Source organism: Tachysurus fulvidraco, chromosome 3, assembly GCF_022655615.1.
Source record: "Tachysurus fulvidraco isolate hzauxx_2018 chromosome 3, HZAU_PFXX_2.0, whole genome shotgun sequence".
NCBI classification, from domain to species: Eukaryota; Metazoa; Chordata; class Actinopteri; order Siluriformes; family Bagridae; genus Tachysurus; species Tachysurus fulvidraco.
Window position 1 is genome coordinate 23,417,860 of NC_062520.1, and position 17,575 is coordinate 23,435,434.

General features: G+C 36.2%; 2 protein-coding genes across 3 annotated transcripts; one reads left to right on the forward strand and one right to left on the reverse strand.

The window, feature by feature from the left end:
- Positions 1-258: 258 nt before the first annotated feature.
- Positions 259-7,852, forward strand: trpv6 (transient receptor potential cation channel, subfamily V, member 6). The gene is made up of 17 exons (XM_027146552.2): positions 259-351; positions 889-1,049; positions 1,367-1,464; positions 1,628-1,750; positions 1,858-1,998; positions 2,138-2,236; positions 3,864-4,039; positions 4,581-4,727; positions 4,846-4,925; positions 5,458-5,593; positions 5,718-5,804; positions 6,002-6,078; positions 6,221-6,386; positions 6,654-6,720; positions 6,814-7,082; positions 7,191-7,297; positions 7,588-7,852. Exons 2-17 carry the CDS (start codon positions 919-921, stop codon positions 7,850-7,852), a joined length of 2,169 nt encoding a protein of 722 aa, XP_027002353.1. The 5' UTR covers positions 259-351; positions 889-918.
- LOC113642857 (CD209 antigen-like protein 2) lies at positions 7,848-16,038 on the reverse strand. 2 transcript variants are annotated; one of them, XM_047811642.1, is made up of 8 exons: positions 15,801-16,038; positions 15,536-15,640; positions 14,831-14,959; positions 12,095-12,193; positions 11,372-11,422; positions 10,423-10,574; positions 10,219-10,319; positions 7,848-8,532 (listed from the first exon to the last, which is right to left on the reverse strand). In XM_047811642.1, exons 1-8 carry the CDS (start codon positions 15,898-15,900, stop codon positions 8,397-8,399), a joined length of 873 nt encoding a protein of 290 aa, XP_047667598.1. In that variant the 5' UTR covers positions 15,901-16,038; the 3' UTR covers positions 7,848-8,396. The 2 variants fall into 2 exon arrangements, with proteins under 2 accessions (XP_047667598.1, XP_027002381.2); XM_027146580.2 differs by having other exon boundaries at positions 14,831-14,968; positions 15,801-16,035.
- Between the last annotated feature and the right edge of the window lie 1,537 nt (positions 16,039-17,575).

A 17,575-nucleotide genomic window follows, 5' to 3' on the forward strand; every position in this document is an offset into this window, starting at 1 on the left:
TATCTTAATCTGTTATGTTACCAGATAAATGTAAACTGTTGATTCACAACACAATCCTGAGGAAAGGGAGAAAGAAACTGGACGGTGAGTGAATTATGTGTAGAAATGTCCCCAACCTGCCCTTTCCTTAGTGACCTGAAAATCTCATTCTCTAGGCTTTCTCTTATCTTGTTCCTCTCCTCCTGCAACCCCTCCTCCGGACTTAAAGCACAGCCCATATAAATACAGGTGACACATCACACACTGCTGCTTATTGTGTATTGTCCCTGGAAATCCAGTACTAGAAGCTTTATCAGAGTTGTTCTTCATTTTAAAGGTGGTCATTGGGAGGAAATAAAAACTATCAAGAGGGTAAGTCTTTAGAGTATGTTGCATGTATTGTTTTAATAATGTTTTTTGTTGTTTCTTTTTTTAATAATTTTTTATACAAGATTTTACAGGATTAATATTTTTTGGTTTAAGCCATTTTGCCAAACTTATTTAGAGTTACTTTCTTTCAGCAAATCTTAAACGTTTAAACAAATCTTTGGATGATTGTTTTATTATCAGTCAAATTCACAGATATATTACAAGTTTAAATAAATAAAGACAGGGAATTATATGTCCAAATCTAAATCATTTGCACAACTCAGCTTGTATGAAAAGTTACTAAGTTTATTGTTAGGGATGGTGTTATGGTTTGTACTTTTTCCCACAACTCAGTTTGTGTAAAATCAAGCACATTATCCTCGTTTTGTTAAAATTTGTACAGTTTTTTTTTTTTCATTTTCATGCTTAACTTAATGATTAAGTATTATAATTTGAAATTATTGATATTGTAAAATTTAAGTATCTATCTGAAACAAGTGTGTCGTGTTTAAGTGACTCTTCTGATTATCACCCCGTCAGGGAGTAAAATCAGACACTCCCCTCAAGGACATGGCTCCATCTCTTTCATGGTCTACACCGAGGAATCTACTACACTGGTGGAATCACCTTAAATTCCGACTGCAAAACAGGAAGAGCTGGGATGAAATGTTGGATGAGACATTTTTGTGTCAGTCTAAAAGGTTATTTTACCACAGATACACAGACTCGTGCCACAGTAATCAATTACTCAAACATCATTATATTTATTGTTGTGTAATAACAAGTAAATAATACTGTGCGATGTGAATTATAAAGTGTGAAGAGCAAAGTGTTGTTATCAATACATTTGCACAAAAATGATTATTTAAACTATAGCAGCAACAGAGTTCAGGTTCCTTAAAAAAACAATACAAAAACGAAACATATGTTTATATATTTATTGTAAATGTGGCAGTTAAATATTATAAACAGGGCATCTGTAAGGAACTTATCAAATCTCCTCTTCTTTGTTCACCAGAGCAAATGAAATCCCTCTGTTTTATGTAACAAAAGAGAACAATGTGGGCTGCATTAGGAAACTTCTAGATTGTTCTACAACCAATATCTTTGAAAGAGGTGAGTTGATGTCGTATGTGAAAACTTTTTTGCAATCCACTTACAATAGCCTGTAAGTGTGTGTGTGTGTGTGTGTGTGTGTGTGTGTGTGTGTGTGTGTGTGTGTGTGTGTGTGTGTGTGTGTGTGTGTGTGTGTGTGTGTGTGTGTGTGTGTGTGTGTCAGGTGCACTAGGTGAGACTGCTATGCACATAGCTGTGATGAATGATAATTTAGAGGCAGCTGTGGCACTAATGGAAGGAGCACCAGAACTCATCAATGAGCCCATGACCAGTGAACTCTATCAAGGTAAATACACATTCTTACACAACAACCAGAAATAAGCATAAGGAGTCTATGGAATGATGTTGATTGTTTGTATTTCATGTCAATGAATTCCTCATTGGTGCTTACAGGTATAACAGCCCTTCATATTGCTGTCATCAACCAAAATGTGAACATGGTCAAGGAATTAATCCAAAGAGGAGCTGATGTAATCACACCCAGAGCCACAGGCATCTACTTCAGCAAAAGAAAAGGAGGACTTCTTTATTATGGTAACGAAAAAGTAAATAGAAAAATCAGTCCTAAAGGTTATTGAGGTTCCTATGCACTTTAATAACCCCAAAAGTGGAGGAAAATGTGCTTTAATAGCAGCATTTAAGTTAAAAGGGGTTTTAATCTTTGTGTTTTCAGGTGAGCACATCTTAGCCTTTGCTAGCTGTATTGGTAATGAAGAAATCATCTCCATGTTGTTAAAAGCTGGTGCTAACATTCGGGCTCAGGACTCCTTTGGTAAGTACAAATATGCCCAAGGGTAATATCCCCCGTTTTTTATGCATAATACAGCATTTATTCATTGGAAAGTGCAATTTCACTAAATATATACACAGTCTTCACTTACTGTAAGTTAAAAAAGAAACGTGGTGTGTGAAGTTTGTATGAAAGTAAACATAAGTAGTGCTGCGTGATTATCACGATAACTCAATTAAGTTGAAGTTTTAACATGATTTTCAATATGCACTAATCAATATTGTACATGTATATTTACACAATTCATGTCATTAAAACAACTGTAGAGAATAACTGATTATATAATTAAGGTGACAGGGATATATATTAGGCAGTAAATAAAAAGTCAATTCATGAAGTTGCTGTGCTGAAAGCTATACAAATGGGCAAGAGTAAGGATGTGCGTGACTCTGACAAGGGACAAATTGTCATGGCTAGACGATTGGGTCAGAGCATGTCCAAAATAGCAAGTGTGCAGTGGTTAGTACCTAAGAAATGTGGTCTATAAAAAGACTACTGGTGAACCAGCAATAGTTTCAAGGGTACACAAGGCTCACTAACGCATGTGCAGCTAGCCCGTCCGGTCCAATCCCACAGAAGACCTACTTTTGCACAACTTGATGAGTAAGATAATGCTGGCTATGATAGAAAGGTGTCACACAGTGCATCACAACGTTTTATGTGGCTGCGTAGATAAAGACCGTTCAGAGTGCCCATGCTGACTCCTGTATACCGCACCAGATATAAAAGCACTAGGGCCTGATCTGATGAATCACTTTTTCTTTTCCATCATGAGGATGGCTGGGTGCTTGCACCAGGGTGCACCATTGGATGAAGGCTAGCAGTTTGATGCTGTGGGGAAAGTTGTGCTGGGAAATCTTGGGTCCTGTCTTTCATGTGGATGTTACTGTACATTAACACTCCGTCAAAGCAATGGACCAGTGGCCTCTTTCAGAAGCACTCAGCCACACTGCAAAAATTGTTCAGGAATGATTTGAGGAGCATGAAAAAGTCCCCAGATCTCAATCTGATCAAGCATTTGTGGCATGTGCTGAACGAACAAGATCCTTTGAGTCCTATTTCAATGTACAGAACTTGTACAAAGTCCAGATACCACAGCATACCTTCACAAGTCTTATAGAGTTGTGCTTTAGATGGTGTTGTTCATTTTAATTTTTAAAAATTAAAACGTATTTTCAGTATCACCCACCCTGAAGTAAGATTCATAGATTCAGGTTCATTTGGGTTACTTGTGTTTTTGATCATGCTGATCAGCTACTGATCATATATTAGTGCCCCTTTTACCATAGACCAGAGGGACGTGGGAAACAGCTAACTGTCACAATATAAACAAAGCTTATGTGGCAGGACATAGATTACAGTAATGGCTTTTAAGTCTCACTCTTATTGAAACATCTGTTAAAGTTTAGATTTGTTAGGAATTGTAAATTAATTTAAAAAATTACACACAGATAAAAACAGACTAACAAATAGTAACAGTAATTGAACTTTGTTTATTTTGCCACCTCTCACAAACTATTAAACGTATGCCATATACTGTATGTCAAATCATGTATTTTTATTCATCTACCCTAACTTCACCTGTCTCACTCCATTTCTACCTAAACAGGAAACACTATTCTGCACCTTTTGGTTCTGCAGCCTAACAAAATTATCGCATGTCAAGTTATGGACATGTTGCTGAACGTGGATGCTGAGCTGGACAGCACAATGCCGCTGGACATGGTGCCAAATTACAGAGGTCTCACTCCTTTCAAGCTTGCTGCAAAAAAGGGCAATGTTGTGGTAAGAGACTTTATGCATTAACCCTATTACACCCATAGACTGCTTATATGTGTTCACTTTCCACTTTATTAGGAGCACCTGTATATTTGTGCCTTCATGCAGTTATCTAATCAGCCAATCCTGTGGCAGCATTGCAGTGCATAAAATCGCACAGATATAGATCAAATTTTCACATCAAACATCAGAATGAGGAAAAAGTGTAATCAGTGTGACTTTAACCTTGCCATGATTGTCAATACAAGATGGACTGGTTTGAGTATTTCAGATATTGCTGATATTTTCACACACAACAGTCTCTAGAATCTGATGAGTGGAGGCTGAAACACCTCAATGATGAAAGGCTGACCAGGCTAAGAACCAGAGTTAGAAAAATTATTGGTTGATTATTGATATATTCATATTACAGAGGTTACGATCAATTTCATCTGAAAGCAACAATAAATAAAAAATGTTAAAAATAGCCAAAACAATTAAATATAACCGACTCGTTACAGTCATGGCAGATATTGTACTGCATGTCTATTTCTTTTACCATCACCAGGCTTTTCAGCACATGGTGAACCAGAGACGCATCATGCAGTGGAGCCTGGGGCCTTTGAGTTCCTACCTCTATGACCTTACTGAAATAGATTCCCGCACAGACGATGTCTCAGTGCTGGAGCTAATTGTCTCCAGTCAAAACAGGAATGTAGGTATTAAGTTATGAAGTAAAATCAAAAGAGAAGCGTATATGTGTTATTGTATTCACTTCTTTCTGAATTCATTCCTTGATTCCTATATTTATTTAATTTTATGTCTTTTCACAGGTTAGAAAAATCTTAGAGCTGACTCCCATCCAGCAGCTCATCAATCTCAAGTGGAATATTTATGGGAAATTCTATTTAAGGTAATTACAATATGCAGCATAAAGGAGAGCTATAAAGTATTAACTCACCTTCGCCATAACACTGTTGAATTTATAATATGATTTTTCAGAAGGATTTGGTTTATTTTCTGTAGCAGAGAAAGTGTTGCTGTAGTAGGAGGATACAAAACATATAAACAGATATAAAGTATGATCTGTTGTTCATTAATAAATTAAAAGGTGCCATCATTGGCTAATGGCTGTGGTATAAGGGATTTGCGGTCACAGGAAAATAATCAACATTTAATGAATAATAACAGCCCAATTATTTTCCTGTAGCATGATTTATTCTTCATTCAATACACCGTGTATACATGTGAAGTGTTTTTTTCCACTACATTATATCAGATTTTCTCTATGTCAATGGAAAATTTATTTTACGGGGCATCAGCATATCTTATCACACTGATATGTGAGATATTTACTGTTTTGTAAACACGCTGCCCACACTGGGAGACAGCGTGCTGATCTGGTATCATGTTTGCTTTATTTCATGGGAAATACTGTCATACAGGTTGTTGCTGATGGTGTACCTGCTGTACATCGGGACTTTCACTTTGTGTTGTATGCTCCGCCCTCTAAAGGATATACCGCAGAACTACACAAAAGCGTCTAATGACCAAACAGTCAAGATACAGAAAACTCTCAAGGTACTAATTTTACTAATAACATTGCTACATTTAATTACGTAATTGGCACACCCACGCATTTAAATATGTACAGAAATAGTTAGATCTTTCAAGCCATACAATGTGTCTGTGTATGTGTGTACAGGAGAGTTATGTGTCTTATGCAGATCACCTGAGGCTGGGTGGAGAGATCATCAGTGTTGCAGGAGCCATCATCATCCTGCTACTGGAGGTCCATATACACACAATGAAGCACTTTCACAATAAGAACCGTTTCTGCGCTGCTGTCATACATTTATTGCAGGAAGTCATAAAAATCTGTTAACTAGTTGCTTTTTTTTTTTACAAAGAAGACAAAAAATATTTATAAAGTATATGAATTTAATAATAGACATAACACTTGTACTTATGCATGTGATTTATGCTCAGATACCAGATATCCTAAGACTGGGGGCAAAGAGATATTTTGGTCAGACTGCACTTGGAGGCCCTTTTCATGTCACTCTGTGAGTCTAATTTACATTGTATTGTCAGTGATGTACTGTATTTATAAAACATAAAACATTGTGGATTACTCTTTGGGTTATATAAATGACTATTATGCAAATGTCTCCTTTTCATTTCTTTTCTATCCATTTTGGTGTGTAGGGTCACCTATGCAGTGCTGGTAGTGTTACTATGTGTACTGAGACTGACTGAGACGCCAGGCGAGACTGGAGTGATGGCTGCATGTCTGGTATTGGGATGGTGCAACGTGCTATACTTTGCTCGAGGTTTTGAAATGCTCGGGCCTTATGTCATCGTGATCCAAAAGGTTGTGAGATCAGACCTTCTCCTCTCATACTCCTCTTCTTCCTCATTTCCATTTTGTAAACAAAGCTCAAAATTATAAACTGCTCTAAAAGAATGTATCAACTTCTAATTGTGTAATGTTCAGTGGAAAAATATTTTTGCAAGATTTTACCCTAGATTAAAAAAAAAGTTAAAGAGATTCTTTTGTTGTATAGCACTTTTTACTCGATAAATGCAACCAACTATAGATTCTGTTGGAAACTTGACATTTATTTTATACATTTTGTAGATTATTTTTGGAGACCTGACCAAGTTCATGTGGTTGAGTGCCATTGCCCTCTTAGGATTCTCCACAGGTAAATTAAGAATATACAATTAGGTGTAGCATAAATTAATCTAGCAATTTGGCAACATGACAATTTACATAATCTTTCTCTTCTGCAATCCAGCTATGTGGACCGTATACATGACACAGGCAAGTCTGTCCGTACCCCAACTGCGCTCGTACCCCATCACACTCTTCACTATGTTTGAGCTGACTGTGGGTCTTATCGATTTGCCTGTGGACCACACCATCCACACTCACCCCATTGTGCATGTGGTCTTCTGCTGCTTCAGTGTGGTGTCCCATCTCCTCCTCCTCAGCCTCCTCACAGCCATGATGAGTGACACGCAGTGGAGGGTTGCACAGGAGCGAGATGAACTCTGGAGGACCCAGGTGGGCATCAGAAAAACTTACAAATGGCCAATTTAAACAAACAGATTATAGAGATTGAATGCGTTACTGTATCATGTCGGATAATTGATTACTTTGGGATCTGCATAGGTGGTAGCCACAACTCTGATGCTAGAACATCGGCTTCCACGGTATTTGTGGCCAAGGCTGGGAACTTGTGGTCTGAACTATGGCCTGGAAGACCGTTGGTACCTCCGGTAAGGAACACAAACATGATGGCCAATTATACTATAATCATGCTCATTTAAACACATCATAATATTGTCCTTTCTGTGTCCATGTGGGTTTTCTCTGAGTCCTACAGTTTCTTCCCAGCTTGATTAAACTTGCATGTTGGTGGATCGGTCACAATAATTTGCCCTTAGATATAAATGAGGGTGTTAAAGTATGTGTGCAGGGTGCCCCAGTCAGTGTGTATTCCAACCTTAGGCCTCCTATTCAAAGGAATCATATTAACACATTTCATTTAACAATGTATTTATTTCAGAGTGGAGGACCGCAATGACCAGTTTATGCAGAAGATCCGACGCTATGTTAATGTATTTGCAAATAATGACAGCTCGGACAACAAGGAGGAAAGCGAGAGAAGTGCCAAGGGCTGTGACACAGCAGACATGAAAAGCTTGCAAAATGACGGTTCAAATGAAAACAGGAAGTCTGTGCTTTGCTGGAACATTATACGCCAGAGCTTTCTCGGTCTAGACCTGGAGAGCGAAGAGCACTTGAATTCTCTTGAGATGAAACCGGTTTGAGAAATGAAATTTATTGAAAGTATAGTGATTCTGTAAAATGTCATTGTTTCATAATTTAATTGAGTGAGTACAACTTTACGGTGACAAATCACATAGAAAGGGTGCATTAAGAACTGAATATTAAATTGAGGACAATGACTTCTGACTATTATTTAAATGGCAGCTACATAGGTATATATTTAGTTTTATAATACATTCTGCAAACATTTTAGTGCAAATAAGGTTTAATATATATTATTGCAAAAACATTTTGTAGCAGTGCAAGTAATAGCATTATAATTTACAAGTAATATAAGCACAGAGTCACTTTCAATGAATACATTTAGCCTGATTGTCTCATTTTCTCAATCATGAACATATTACTACATAGCATATCTACTTGATTGTGCATCACAGAACAGGATTATTTCATTTCATGTGCTGATTCTGTATTCATTATTATGTTTGAACTGCATTTATAACAGGTAATTATAACAGTAAAATGAAGATATTAAAGGCAAATGTATCAGATATATGTGATGGTTTTGATTGACATTCTCCACTTTTATTGTTTCTGGCAGATGAAAAATGAAAGCACCTCACAGGGGTTTGAAAGCCAGTTGTGTATTTGTGGCTTCCCTCCATTTAGCAGTGCACAGGAGCCTTGAGAGTCTGGATTTGGCTGGCCACGGGACCAGAAGCTGCCAGTACAAAAACAAGCCTCTTTAGATACACAAACACACTGACCACTTTAATAGAAATAACTTTATGCATGCTTCTTTATGCAGTTATAAATGTACCCAGAATAATAATGATTTTGATCTAGTTCTATCTAACAATTTACTAGAATTTATATCTATGGTAACTCCACACATGAACCACACATCCAACCTTGGGTTGTATGGGCTGAAACAGACGAGTAGGCTTCCACTCCTGAGAGCAATCAATAGGAATCTGAGGCTTACCAAAACTCGAAAAGCATCAGACCATCTTATTTGCAACAACCATGCCATGGTCAAGGTCACTAAGATCACAGATTTGACCAAATGATTGGCTGATATAAATTGGATGTGCAGATGTTCATTCAATAGGTGTTCCTATTAAAGTGGCCAGTGAGAGTACTGTATATGTATTTCCCTGTCTCAGTCTGACTCAGGTGTATCAAAGGATATAGACTGCGAAGTCTGCGCTTTACAGAGTTATCTGTCTAAAATGGGTCAAGCACATCAAAACAGCGTGTGTAGTATATGAAGGTAAACAGTTAAATGAAGAAGAAGAAGAAGAAGAAGAAGAAGAAGAAGAAGAAGAAGAAGAAGAAGAAGAAGAAGAAGAAGAATGTATGTTGGTTGATCACATGATACAGAGTTTTTATGTCCAACTTATGTGTTGCCTTGAAAAAAATGTAAATGTATAAGATGACAAAATATATAAAGTATCATGTATGTGTGTCTGTTTTTTCCTCACTTCTTAAGTGATGGTATTTTCATTATTTGAGGATTCAAAATATCATGTGGTGCAACCATTCAATCATTAGAGCTATTCTGAATTGTAATTGTTTAGTGTTACTGTCCAAAACTGAAAAAGCATTTGCGTTAGTAATACGTACATGGATGTCAAGTTCATTTTAGAAAATATCATCTGCGCAACCATCAAGAAAAGCCCAATTTGAGACTTATTCACTGAAAACACTTATCATGTGGCCTATATCCAGTAATTAAAATAACTGTATTAAAATTCAAAAAACACATCTATGTTTTTAAAAATAAAAAATAAAAATGTTTAAAAAATAATGCCTCATTGATACATTTTAACATTTTCAGCATTTTTATTGTTAAAAACTGCAGCAGTTAGTGCAATTACACTATATAAATATACTGTAGTTAAAAAGTAATATAATAGTATAGATCGTGATTTTCATGAATAAGGCATGTAAAGTCCATGTGAAGCAGTATAGCACAAAGTTTATAGGCTAAATGTGTTAAAGATGTGGCATATTTAACACATTTCTTTAAAATAATACTGATTCAAATTTTTTTTCTTTATTATCAATTTTTTTTATTATTTGTTTATTTTTTGGGGTTGGGTTATTGAGTTTTTTTTGTTTTGTTTTTTAGGAGTTTATTTAAGTGTTGGATTAAGACCAGTAATCATTGTGACAGAAGCAGCTGAGTGAATAAACTAGGACAAGTAAAACTCACTGCTGCCTATCTGTCTATTGGGACCACAATAGGACCATGCGTTACTTTGGGTGGTGGGTAATTCTCAGCACAGCAGCTACCGTGATTGTAGTGGATGTTGCACTGGCAAGGAGCTTTGTTGGTTCCACCCACCAAAGCGCTCCAACTTACATCAGAGCCGTGGTAAGAAACACAGTACTGATGACTCACCTCCGGGTTGGTGCAGTATTGTTAATCCACATCCATTTCTGATCTTCTGAATAATGGAGCCCAATCCAGTAAAACATGTTCCCGTCATCAGTTAGAAATTTCTACAGTAAGAAAGACAGAATGCATACCAGTAAGATATACACCTTTAACTTGTCTTTTATAGTGATGTTTCAGTTGGAGTGGCTGAGCGATTGACTGCTTAACCTGCACGCGTTCATTGTTGATGACAACCAGGTCTCCACCCTTTTTCTGACATGCCTCCCTGCTCTTCTGCCATGGTAGACGCTGCTTAGAAATGAAGTAGCAAGAGTTCTCAAACTTTTCCCAGCCATCCTTGCACTCAAAACACTGACACTCTGCAGAGAAACAGCAGGTTTTAACTAGATTTGTAAAGATTGTCGTGACAAACTTTAATGTTGGCTTTTATGATGCAAGTATTCGCAAAGGCCGGTGCTTTTTGGAGGTGAGTGGACATAAGGGTCTTACTTTTGGAATCAAGTAGACAGAAAGCTAGGGTGCACAAAACATTTGGAGGTAAGTGAAGACGAGCATGTGATGTCGTTCAAATACTCTTGAGGAAGTTCCCCACATTGTTCTGAGTGTTTTGATATGCCACATGTCCATGTTGTGCAATTGTTTTATTTTCACGTGACATCACGTGACGTCACGTGATGTCATCTGAATACCTGTGAGGAAGTTCCCCTCATTGTTCTGAGTGTTTTGATATGTCACACATCCATGTTGTAAAAAGTTTTTTGATTTTGCATATTTTTGGGCGGCGCTGCGGGAAAACCGAAAGGCCAGTTGGTATCACCCTAAAGGAGCTGGCCGAGTTTGGTGTAGATAGTTCAAAAGCTTGCTGAGTTATAAACCTCCAAAGTTTATAATGGGAGTACTCGGATCGCTTAGAAAAGTAATAGCAACAAACTTCAGATCAGGGACTACAACATATCCGAATTTGGTTCATGTGGCTCGAAAGCTCTAGGAGGAGTTACTCTTGATAATTTTTTGTCTAAGCTTAAATAGGAAAACAGAATGTTGGCTTCTACAAAGCCAATATAATAAACAGCTCATACTGTAGGTATGAAAGAAATGACTAAGATGGAAAAGCATCTATGGTTATTGTGAATGTTAGGATATGGTTGGGTTTTACCTTGGTTTGAGGTGACATCAATGAGATCTGAACACATCTGGCTGGACTGGACTGGACAAAAGATGAATTTCCCATTTTAGATAGAAAACTTATTATTATATTATTTCTACCTATATATCTAAGGCAGCATTTGCCCACGTAGTATCAAAATGATTAACATTACAGAAAATATGAATAAATGACAACAACTACAACAACAACAAAAACAACAACAACAACCATAACAACAACAAAGAAGCCAAACCATAATTTATCAATTACTGGAAAAGTTGTGTGGACGAATATAAGATTAAGAATCATTAGCTTAACATACTATGCATTGCAAATTGTCTTACTTTTAATTGAGTTTCTATCACATTCAGTGTAACACAATGGTGTCTTATTTGTACGCCATCTAGTGGCATGACCCCAAAAGTTCAAAAAGGGCAAATAAATGGTTGCTGTTTAGATAGTGTTGTGCTATAATAATAATAATTTTTAAAAAAGCTCCAACAGTTGGTGTTTATATTAATACGCAAAAATGTTAATGTAGTCATTGTAAAACTGTAAGACACCCATCTCCAATTTACCCTCTGCAGTGGGAATAAAATGCATACAAAAAGCAATTTTTTTATTTGTGACCAGGCTGGAGCTATACATGTTCTGTTGTTTTCTTACACTTTTTGTTGCACTAGTTTGGTGTGAATGAGTCAGTAACACACTAATCACTAATGTTTTACTTACACTTCATAGCCAGAGCAAGAACCACAGCCAGCAAGAGCAAAGAGAGAACGATAAAAACAGCAGAAATCATCTTGTACAGACGAACTCTCCTGTAAATATCTAAACATAACAGAAATATACAGTTAAGTCAACACCGGACATGTAGAAACAACTGAAACTAGAAGTGTGTGCTTATATACACATTTAGTTTTCACTGTGGTCAGTTTCTTCAATTCTCCAGACACTTTCACATCCTCGTAGGGAAGTCAGCAGGGTTTAATGTGAACGTGTCACTTTTCATGAAGTGTAACATTTTACAGTTCAACATGAATATGCTTGCAAAACTATCAGCTCACTTAAATGTCATCAGATTCTTAATCTGGATTACAAGTGATATGTACACAGATTGCTCCTTAACAACATTCACTATTTGTCAGCAGGTTTGCTTGGGTAAATATTCAATACCTTTAGACTAGTACTTGATATAAAAATCGCTATACTTGCTATAAATTTGGTTGGGGCAAGTTTTCCCAACTTTGTACAGTACACTATTTGGGAGAGACAAATACATCTTTTTGTGCATACATCTTGGCAGATTTGCTGTAGGTTCTTGAGTTTGCATGGATGTTGTGACCACAGATTATCATTAGTGTCAGGGGTAGTGTTCGAATTGTGGGTCCCCACATTCTTGTTGGTTGTAAACACATCTGACCTAAAAAACAAAAACCTTATCCCATTTGTTAGCTAGGTTGATTTCCGGGTGAAAAAGTGTGCTTTTATGTTAATTAAGGGGTATATTTTCCCCAAAAAAGATTTAATATGCTCTCATGCTGTCATGAAGTCCTCACCCCTCAGTGGCATCATCAAGACCCTTGTTGGTAGCTACAGGTGCAACATCAGGCAGTTCATGAGCTGAATGTGAAGCAACAGCAACTCTTCACTACATTTCTTCAGGATAGACTGAAAATCAATGGCAACTTCAGATCATGGTCCAGGAGAATCCACAGTGGCTGCAGCAAACAACCTGCACATTATGCTGTCTTACAAGGGACCCCATGATGATGCAGAAGCTTTTTTTGAACTATTTGTCTATTCAGTTGTAGTGTGGGGGTAACCAGAGACCTGTGGTAAACCTGCTGGAGTACACAAACCTGAACAAAGCCATCTTGTACTTGGTTGGCCACATGCCCAAACAACATCATCAAGGTAACGCCCAGACATGCATAGTGAGTCGACCACCTGTTTGCTTTGCCTAGCAGCTGTAAGACACCAATCAAAGGTGGTTGCTGGCAGAATAGAGCAGTTTGTAATCAGAGTGCCTGAAGGGATGGTAGAATAGGTCCGGTGCTATTGGCCACCATTGCTGGAGAAGGTGGTCTCACTGGTTGAGGAAAACTCGTCAGTGTATCCAGAGCAAGCAAATCCCTCTTCTCTCTCTCTCTCTCTCTCTCTCTCTCTCTCTCTCTCTCTCTCTCTCTCTCTCTCTCTCTCTCTCTCTCATCTCCATCCTCTTTCCCCTTTTCTACTCACTTTGGTAACTGAGTAGGTGTACAGATATTCATATTAAAGTTGATGGCATGTGTAGTATAGGAGTTAGGCATTAAGGTCTGGCAGATACAAAATCATTAGTAGTCAGGGAGGATAGTGAAAGGGGGTCTGTAGGGTTAAGGAGTGAAGTTGTAGAGCTTGCATGTATCTTGTGCACATGCTTTTAGCAGAAGTTACAGCAGGTAAGAACTTGGACAGGAAAGAGACAAGCTATGTTTTGAGTTCTGATTTCCTCCACTTTCCCCTCACTGCAGTTAATTCTTTCTGATTGGTGTGAAACACTGAGACAAAAGAAACCTGTACCTTTACCCCTCCTAATTTTACATACTGTAGAAATGTAATTCTGTGGAGTGGTCCAGATCTCAGTTATTGGCAAAAAAAGAAGAGAGCCATTTAGAGACACCCAAATGGTGTGCTGGAGCAAACTAAAAACACAAAACTTCACCAAAAGAGCAGAGGCATGATGGTGGCAGCATCTTGCCTTGTGGCTGCTTTTCTTTTCCTAAAAATTTGGTTTTAATTGAGGAGGACGGAGTCATGAATTGCTGTACGTTTTGGCACAAAACCTTTAGGTGTCTGCCAGAAAGTTGAAAATCGCCTGATTTGAGATAATTCAAAGCATCTATCCATATCACAAAAGCCGTCGCGCCCTTTAACTCATAGTCTGTTACACATATTCGCAACTCATCTTGTTTTCAGTAGAAATTTAACATGGGTTTAAATTGAAAGCTTGATACAGTTACCATTTATTTGTTTGTTTTTACTATATAAAACATGAATCCATTCATTTAGCCTCAGTCTGTGTTTTGTATTATTCCTTTTGCAGTTGTAAAGGATACAAATGCATGCATTAGTTTAATTTCTGAGAAACGGATCATATGGATGATGATTTTCAATCAGTGCTTTGAGTAAGCACGTTATCCTGTTCAGCAATCATAGGTGAGTATACCAGACACAAGTGGATAAAATGACTGTATTTTTAAACCTGAAATCCGTCCCTGAAACTAACACGCATGCCATCAAGTTTAGTCTAAATATAGTATAGACTTCTTTCAGTTTTGCAGTTGTCTCACGAGGTTTAACTCATGCAATTCTTGTCAGAACTATTTTACTTCTGTATTCATTTTAACAGGATTAGACCATATCAGACAAGTGAGATGTGTTTTTTTTTTTAAATAAACACATTTGTATATGAATTATATATGTTACCTTCACTGTGTTTTGGAGTGGCACCGGTCACAGACATATAAACATTTTCTGATGGCTTCTCCAATTTGCTGTACACATTGGCTTCTTCTGCTGTTGCTTCTTCTTTTTGGGCTCTTTCTTTTTCTTCCACTTTCTCAGCTTTTATAGAAAGAATTTATTATGACTAAGAGGTTTGAATATGGGGAAATAATGTATATTTTTGCACAAGAAAAAAAAGGATATAAATTCCAGAAACATTTATAAAAGAAATATTATGAAAGCCTCATAATATGTGATCGATATTTAGCTAAGTGTGTGAAAAATACTTTGTCAGGTTAGAGACTTGATTCAATTGATCTTTTTTATTCTAAATGAAAAATGAATCATAAATTAAATGTAATGTGTCAGGATTAGGTCATATAGATAGTTATTTATTAAATAACATATTATTTTTTATTTATATTTAATTAAATAAGTAAGTTAAATTAAATAAGTTAAATAAGTTATTTATTATGTAACTTATATTATTTATATTTATAATTAATTTATAACCACACTGGTAATTTTAAAAGTTTTACATCAAATGATCAACCATTTTAATACATTTTTGTATTAAATTCATTTATAAAGTATAGAAAAATAATAAGTAGTTTTTGTATTTTCATATAACCTCCTACCTTCAAGCAGTTCTTTCAAGTTTTTTAAGTACAGTAAGCAAAGTATTACCGTCATTGGGTTTTGGAGAAGAAGTAGATGGTAAAAGATTGTAAACATTTTCCTGTTGATGTTTCAGTTTGCTGGACTCTTCTTTTTCTTTTTTTGTTTCTCCTTCTATATCCATATTCAAGGTAGTTTAAATATTAGAGGTTTGGGGGGGAACAAATAGGCAAAAAAAAGCACAATCAGGAAACTCGGATAATCAAAAACTGGGAGCTATTAAGAAATCCAATTACGTCATAGATTAAGTTTTATTTATATTTTATTTTCCTACCTTTTAATCCATCCATTTTGCCTTTCTCTTCATCCTTATTGTCTTGATCTCCTGGAGTGAGCTCTTTCATCTCCACCTCAGCTACTTTTCTGTCTTCCATGGTTTCTCACTTTGTGTGGGATCTTATTCTGTTGTCTTGATCAGACTAAATCTATTACTTATAGGAATGATCAGGAAGGATGTCTACTGTAGTCAAAACAGGAAAATTACTGTTCAGAACAATTCACAACAGTAGCATTAGGTCATACCCTTGATTGCTTCATACTTAATCACGCATTCATATTAACACACCATTTACACAGAACAAGCACTTCTCTCTTTCTTTAACTGCTGTATTTACTGGAAAAGACCCGTTTTATATTTTTACTAAATATATTTTGGCATTTGTTGTAAATCATCCGCATTTGCAGATGTATTATTAAGAGCTGTATTTCCCGGCAAGTGACTTCAATAATGTTTCATTTCTCGAACTTTTATTGTTGTTCATCACCTGAATTTGATAAATCAGTTCAAAATAATAAGCATCAGTTATGTTGGCTTGTAGAAGCCAACATTCTGTTTTGCTTATTCCTTTTTTGACAAAAATTTATCAAGAGTAACTCCTCTTTTAAGCCACATACACCAAAATCGGTGTTCGAGCTTCTTTAGGGTGATACTCAGGACAAAGTGAAATCAGTGTATCGACAGGCCTTTCATTTTTTCTGAAGCCCTGCCGCCAAAATATGCAAAATCAAAAAACGTTCCACAAAATAAACATGTGATATATCAAAATACTCAGCACAATAAGGGGCATTGCGTCAAGAGTATTCAAATGACATCACATGTAACATGCAGCCCTGCCCCCAAAATAAAAAATGTACACAAAATGGACATGTGATATATCAAAACACTCAGCACAATGATCTGAATTGCATCAAGGGTATTTGGGTGACGTCACATGCTCTACTTGCCTCAAAAAGTATTGTACCATGGCATGCCGAAATTTAGGAATACTTGCTCTGACAATCCAACATCAACGTTTATCACAACAAACTTTAAAAATCTAGTTGAAACATTGTTCCAGGTTTTTTCTAGATTTATGCAAACAAGGTCTTTATTATAGTATATTTTGTGACCAAAATTATAACTTTCTACCAAAAATGAACAGCAATTTTATTGTTAAATGTGATCTAGTAATTGCAAACATTTCATCAGAAATCTTATCAATATTGTTTGGGATAATGATAAAAACAATGTGAAAAATACTTAAAGATGAAATATTTGAGAGTATACAGGATAAAGATTTTTTGGTCAAAATGTTCAATTTAATGGACAAAACAAATATATATTTTGTTGACTTACTGTTCAAACCCACGTAAATCAGTTGCATGAGCTTCTCTATGCTCACACTACAGATGAACATTTTACTGTAGTAACTGCTCTTCAACGTCACAAACACTTCTATATAATTGTTTATATAAATGAGTCAGTGGGCTTTTGTGTTTGTTTTGCTACTTATTTTTTTTAAGTTGATGTTCTTGATGTTCTTGTTTTTAATGTCAATATAAAAAGTATTAAAACACTAAGTTAGAATTTTTTTTATTTCATTTTATTTCATTAAATCATTAATTTTTCAAAGTTCAGGCTTCATCTGTATAACAAGCTTTCACACAGAGTTACCTAGTTTACTCAGTTTACTCAATTAATCAAAGTTTGATATGATTTTTAACACTCTTTCTAAAAAAAAACTTTATTCTAAAATGAATGTATAAGCCTTCAATACATTTACTGTAATT